At 45.2% G+C, this 7,093-nt stretch overlaps 1 protein-coding gene across 1 annotated transcript; it reads right to left on the bottom strand.

The window, feature by feature from the left end:
- Nucleotides 1-264: 264 nt before the first annotated feature.
- On the bottom strand, nucleotides 265-1,758 carry LOC124658028 (cytochrome P450 94C1-like). The gene has a single exon (XM_047196477.1). The coding sequence runs from the start codon at nucleotides 1,756-1,758 to the stop codon at nucleotides 265-267; it is 1,494 nt and encodes a 497-aa protein (XP_047052433.1).
- Nucleotides 1,759-7,093: the final 5,335 nt, after the last annotated feature.

The raw sequence follows: 7,093 nt of genomic DNA, 5'->3' as shown, positions 1-7,093 counted from the left end.
ATATCACGTTTACAACATCAAATTAGTATCGCTTGATCCATTTTAAATGTACTTCATTCGTTCCATATAACTATTTTTACTAAATCAGAGACAACTAATATGAAATGAGGGAGTAGTTTCATATCATAACAAGTTTTGTTTTTTGAGAGAACGCTAATCAATCATGTTACAGAGTTCAAGCACATTTATTCGCAGACAGGGTACAAACTTATTCCTCCTGACATGGATAGTTGAATAGGAGTAACTCTCCTCTCAAACACCCTCTCAAACACGCCGCCTAACCCTCACTGGGAGCCCACCGCTGAGTGATGCGGTGAGCCCTGGCGCGAACTTTGGCGCGCATGCATTCTCTCCGACCACCTCCACGTCGAACGCTCTCACCACTGCCACGCTCACCGCCTTCATCTCGGTGACGGCGAGCTCCTTGCCCAGGCAAACGCGCAGGCCAGCTTGGAACACCGGGTACTTGTACAGGCTCACGGGGGCGAACGATCCACCGGGGCCGGTGAGCCATCGCTCCGGCCGGAAAGCCTCGCAGTCGGCGCCCCAGATGGAGGGCATGCGGCCCATGGCGTAGGGGTGGTACATCACGCGCGATCCAGCCCCCACGTAGGTGCCGTCCGGGAGCACGTCGGCGGCGGCGCAGAACTTGGAGTCGAACTGCACCGGCGGAAACAGCCGCAGGTTCTCGTAGATCACCGCGTGGGTGTAGTGCAGGCCCTTCAGGTGCTCGTAGGTCACGGGCTTCCGGCTGCCGGCCTCCGCGCGCATGGCGGCCGCCACGGCCGGGTTCTTGGACAGGAACATGAAGAGCGTGGTGAGCCCCGAGGATATCGTGTCCCTCCCGGCCAGGAGGAAGCTGACCACGATGTCACGGAGAAACCTGTCATTACCCTCGTCTCTGGCCGAGGCCATGAACCGGGACAGGAGGTCGTTCCTCTTGCCGGCGACGCCCTGCTTCCGGCGCTCCTGGATCATCGCCGCCGCGAGCCCGTCGACGACTTTGATGGCCTTCTTCAGCTCTCTCTCCGTTCCAATGTTCAGCATCCGCTTCATCTTCCATAGCAGCGGAGACACCGCCAGGCCACGGATAGCGGAGAGTCGCGTGGCGGTGTCGAAGGCCACGGCAGCCCCGGACACGGGCATGCCCTGTTCGAGGCAGCCTGGGTCCAGCCCGAACGAGATCTTGCAGATGGTGTCGAACGCGAAGCGGCGGAACACGTCCTGCAAGTCGATCACCAGGCCGCCATCGGCGGCGCCGGCCAGGACCGGCATGAGCCTGGTCTCCACCTCCTGCGCCACGATCTTGTACGCATGGGAGCGCACGGCGACGCTGCCCAGCTCGAAGCTAGCCATCTTGCGCTGGTGGCTCCACGCGTCGCCGTCGACGTTGAAGATGCCGCCGCCCAGGAGGTCGCCGAGGATCGCGGCGAAGGGCTTGCCCTTGGGGAAGTTGTCGAAGCCGACCTTAAGCATGTGCTCGACGTTGTCAGGGTTGGCGGTGACGGTGCAGCCGAGGACGTGGACGTCGATGGTTTGCGTCGGCGACTCGCGGAGGAGGTGCGCGTACCAGTCGCACAGGTTGGTGTACTCCCGTGCCCACGACCCAGTCATGTACGCCCGGCAGACATGGCAGCGGCACCATGGCCACCACCGGATGATCTGGAGCACCACGGCCAGGGCCACCACGCACAAGGAGAGGACCAAGTACACGGCGCCGGTACACCGTGCTCCCCATGACAGATCCATGGCTTCCATCTGCATCTTTTGCTTGTCTGGCCACGAAATGGAATGTAATACTCCACAAGAGGGGAAACTAGTTAAGATGTGAGCTTTAATTCCCGAGAGGCATGCCTATATAGAACGTGCGGAACATCCATGGGGAGCCCGTGGTTTCAACAACATTTGTCAATATCCTTCGAACGTTTCTAGTACTACAGATATAGGAGTAGCACGTTAAGATGGAGTACTCCTTTTTTTATAAATTAATGCAAGTAATTACACTGCAGATGAGTACTAGCACACTGTATTTTGTACTCCTACAGTTATAGGAGTAGAATTTATTGCTGCTACGAGTTGCATTTACTTCTATCCAAAATTGTAGTATATTGCATCATACTAGCTAGTATTAACCTAAATGTGGAAGGAAAAAACATTTTCAATAACACTAAGAGATAATGGGGACGAAAATTAGCTCGGTCGATTTAGAAATTTTAGAAATATTTATTTCTTGGAATTGACACCCATGAGATCAACATCTTCTCATCCTTTTGTACTGCCACGAACCTCGATATTCAAATCGTTTTAGTTCTTAGTAGCCACCTATAAATAAAGTTGTCACTAGTAGATTACTGAAAGTGTAAATTTGCGTGATAGTATGAAGAAATTATATTCTCCAATATGGTATCTGTGAACGCCTACACTTATGTGTCTTCGGCTTCAAACATAATTCCTAATGCGTGAAAAAGTAGAGTGTCCCTACTTCTAGCGTACGCTCCGAAGTTTGTGTTAATAAACGTGGGACATATGGATCATTGATAGTTTGTTGACACACAAGAGACCCTGTAACCGTCGAATCTCCAAAAAGGAGTGTAAGAACTTCCCCTAGTCTGGTTTATTAAAATATTACACATAACATTGTCGTATTCGTTGTGACCTCATCCCTAAAAGCAATCGACTCAAATGTTACGTCATAAAGAAAAGAGGAGCCGACAACACTGCTGGCGTGTGAAACCCAATATAACATACCTGATATCATGCATTTGTCACGTGTAACAAAAACCTTAGTCTTGTTTGGTAAGTCAAAATATTAACCATATCATTGTCGGTGCCTTAATTTGGCTTCAACGCACATGATTTAACCTAGTACATGAACAAATAGAGAAATTTCCGGCATAATAATATCAAAATGAGACTCTGTGCTCTCACACTCACTTCTCGATTACCAAATCATTTAGGTTAGGTCGTTGTGTTATAGATGGTCAACAAGAGAGAGATGATAGTGTTACTGAGAATGTTGCGGGGTAGGGCAGGCGATGACAGGTGTTAAGGCGGTGTAAGTGATAAGTTGGGTGAGAGCTATTGCGAACACCAGAGCGAAGGAAATGAACCCTTTGCGGGGCCAAAGATCCATGCACTAGCCCTTCTCGTGTAGAAAAATAGGAAGACCTTTGCATGCATCAATTAAAAATGAAATCTAGATGTTTCACGGTGGAAAGGTATTTAAACGGAAGTTGTGGTGTTGTATTCTAACCAAATTTATTGTTCCGATAAGTTTATGAAGTTAGAAAAACAAAGTAATATCATGATCCTATATATAGAGTTATCACTCCAACAAGAAGTAATTAAGCAGACCGTTAGTTTTCCTCTTGTGGCTTCCATGTGCCTGTGAGATAAGAAGTTCTCTAGGCGTTCAAGTTTCTTTTGCAAGCCACATAGCAAACATTGTTGCCCATATATGTGCCAATGAGGCTCTATCTTAGTTGTAATCATGATGCAATCGCAGGTGTTCTGATTAGTGTATCATGATGCAATCGCAGGTGTTCTGATTAGTGTATCATAATCAGATATGATATACCGCCAAATGAATAAAGTGACAGTGAGTGGAGTTTTTTTTTTTGCGAAACACAGTACAATCAAAGACACTCACACATACGCGCACACACTCACCCCTATGAACGTACCCACGCACACCCTACCCCTATGAGCACCTCCAAGAGACTGCGTCGAAGAACTGATCCGACGGGTCTTGAGATTGACGAAGTCACCACATGCACCTCGTTGTCGACGGGAACGTCGCCTCCCACTGAAGAATATTCCGCCTTCATGAGACACCAAAGTGTCAAATCTAGGATTTGAACTCTGGTGGGCTGGGGGTGCCACTGCCCTCCTAACCATCCAATCACAAGTTGGTTCTCAGTGAGTGGAGTTTCAGAAAATAATAACTTGACCATGTAAGCCTATATTTACAGTAAGAACCACCTGCATATTTTAGATTACATGTCACAAATGTACTTTTTATAAGAAGACAAAAACCCTTTTTTTTTGAAACAAAGACAAAAACCCTTTTTGTAACATACTCCTACTGTTTCCATATTTGCTGCTACAAAACATAACTGATTAGCTGCCATCCATAAATTTATGGGTTGGCTCTACTTTCTGTTTAGCTTTAAGGGTCTGTTTCAGAAGCAAAGTTCTACATGCTAGAAACGTTGCCTGGTCGACTACTCATATTGCTCACGACCACGGGTTATGAAGCACGCGTGCACGTATAGTACATGTGCAGTCCATGGTTTTGAGGCCTTCATTGGTACTGAAGTTGGTCTATCCACAAAAAAGTAGATACTAGAAGATAATAAGAAACAAAAAAGATATTTCTCGTGCATTAGGAGCCATCTTTTTTTTTTTTTGCGAAACACAGTACAATCAAAGACGCTCGTACATACGCGCGCACACCCACCCCTATGAACGCACACACGTACACCCTACCCCTATGAGCACCTCCAAGAGACTGCGTTGAAGAACTGATCCGGCAGGTCTTGAGATTGACGAAGTCACCACAGGCGCCTCGCTGTCGACGGGAACGTCGCCTCCCACTGAAAAATATTCCGCCTTTTTTATGAGACACCAAAGTTACTTAACCCAAAAACAAACCACATGGGACATGTGGCGAGCAACCAAAACAAATGTTGTAAAAAAACTGAAAACAAGGATGAAACTAATGAAACAAAAACGCACGCCTCTAGCTATGTCTCGATGCAACCTTCCATATAGCGCATGTGTGTTGCATATATATACACGCTTACATAACCTCCACACTATCTGTTGTTTGTATGGTACGTATAGTTCTATCCATAAAAAATGAACATAACTTCACAGCTACAACCAAATATGTACCACATGATCGAGCCTCGAGTGACACTAGATATGCAAGGTGAGCCACAAGTAGAGTACCATATCCTACATAGTTGAGTAGAATGAATTAAAACTTCAAAACTACACCACTTTTAGAAGAAAGAAAACCAGTTTATCTTTTTTACTAAGGAGGATAAAGGTATCCTAACATAGAACCTGCAGAACATGCATGCAGAGAATATCTTTCAAACGGCTGCAAGCAGTTTCGGCCCTCTCCTTTTTGTTTATGATTGATAGGAAATTTCTATTTGTCGTACCGCTGCCAATATTAATTCTTACATAAAATAGAGAACGCTGTATTTTGTAGATTTATTTCTTCTATTAATTGCATATAGTTTTATCCAAATTTCTATATTGCATTATATTAATCTAATTGTGGAAGGAAAAAAATATTCAATAACACTAAGATAATGGGGATAGACCAATTATCTCCGATGGGTTAGAAATACTTATTTCCCGGTATTGACATCCATGAGCTCAACATCTTCTCATCCTTTTTGTACTGATATGAATCTCGATATTCAAATCAGTTAGGTCTTAGTTGCCACCTATAAATAAAGTAGTCACATGGTAGATTAGTAGAAGTAATAGTTTGATGAAATTATGTTTTCCTATACGGTATGTGGTATTCCCCTACATTTATGTGTCTCACGCTTTAAACATAATTTGTAATGCGTGAAAAAAGTAGAGTGTCATAACAGATAACCTACTTCTAGCTTATGCTCCAAAATCTGCACTAATAAGTGTGGTACATATGGATCATTGATAGCTTGTTAGACACTCTAAGAGACCTTGAAACTGTCGAATCTCTAAAAAGGTGTGTAAGAATTTCCCACACCCTAGTATGTTGATGAATTTGTCATGACTTCAGCCCTAAAAGCAATCGCACAAATGTGACATCGCAAAGAATAGAGGAGCCGACAACACTTGGCGTGTGAAACCCAATTTAACTAAAATAGATAGGTGTATCCTTTCACCGTTTCGCAATGCTAGGGAAATATATAGATGACTGACAAGGGATTAACTAGTCAATGCCTACAAGCTGTAGACTAGGGTTTTGTCGGAAGTAGAGGGCAAGTAGATCTCGAGAGTTTCAGCCGGAAAAGTACTCGACGGCTTATGAAAACTAGGGTTGTGTTGACAATGAATCGATCTCCTCTTCGTCCCTCTACTCCCCGTTATATAGGAGGCGGAGCCGAGGGTTTCGTGATAAACAAGTTACATAGTTCGGGAGACAATCTGAGTCCATCCCGTAGTAATTACAAGTCGATATTCCTAATACAATTCTATCTTTCCAAACTCTCTCCTAACTGGGCTTCCGGGCTTCATAATCTTCGGGTCGTGGGCCTTCAGTAAAACCCCGGGTACCTTCTACGGCAGGCCCATTGGGGATGCCTATGTCTGTAGCCCCCGAGATTTTGCTTGAATCGAAGAATCAGGGAAAATCTCCAACTTTACAATTATAATATAACTTCTTCGAGTTAACACATATCTTTAATAAAACAGTCATATATTGTACAGGGATAACGGTAGTTGGGGCTAGTTCATCTGACGGATCAGGTACTAGTTAACTGCTCTAGTGGCAATCCGCAAAAACCTAATTCAAGATCACGTCTCTGGACATGATCTCGGGATACTGGCGTAACTCGACATGTGCCGCTTAAGGTCTTACCATATGCCGAGTTCCAGTCATGTTTTATCGGGTACCTAACGCGTCCGTTAGGATTTTTCTTCGTATCTGTTGATACGGAAAAAAGTAGCAAACCGTCGTTAGAGACGGTGCCACGCCGCTCAGGACGGATCCGGGGACTTACCTTCGCAAAGTTTTTGCGGCATTTAGAGATTATTCGCGACTGAGGCGCTCTGAGAATATATTGTTGAGTGCCTTTTTCGGCTGATGGAATAGCACATTTATTCGAGTCAATTGGATGACTTGTATATATTTTTATATTGTCTTCCCGATGGGAGTATATGAAGAGTTATTTGTATAACTCGAAATATACTCATCATGTTGTTTCTAAATTCATCGGGCACGCGAACAGCGTTCCCGATGGGAGTAGCCCCCGAGGGTACAACCAAGTACTTGGACTTGGTTGTAGGGTCACCATTTTAACGCCTTTTGTCGCTATATTGTCATCTTTTTCGAGTTCTCCTATCTTTCTCGAGTGCGCGACCAGCG

Source organism: Lolium rigidum, chromosome 5, assembly GCF_022539505.1.
Source record: "Lolium rigidum isolate FL_2022 chromosome 5, APGP_CSIRO_Lrig_0.1, whole genome shotgun sequence".
Taxonomy (NCBI): Eukaryota; Viridiplantae; Streptophyta; class Magnoliopsida; order Poales; family Poaceae; genus Lolium; species Lolium rigidum.
Note: the sequence above shows the minus strand (reverse complement) of the source record. Positions and strands in the feature narration are given on the sequence as shown.

Bases quoted from the DNA above. Each gene is read 5' to 3' on its own strand.
- LOC124658028 (XM_047196477.1), bottom strand. From the start codon at position 1,758: ATGGAAGCCATGGATCTGTCATGGGGAGCACGGTGTACCGGCGCCGTG.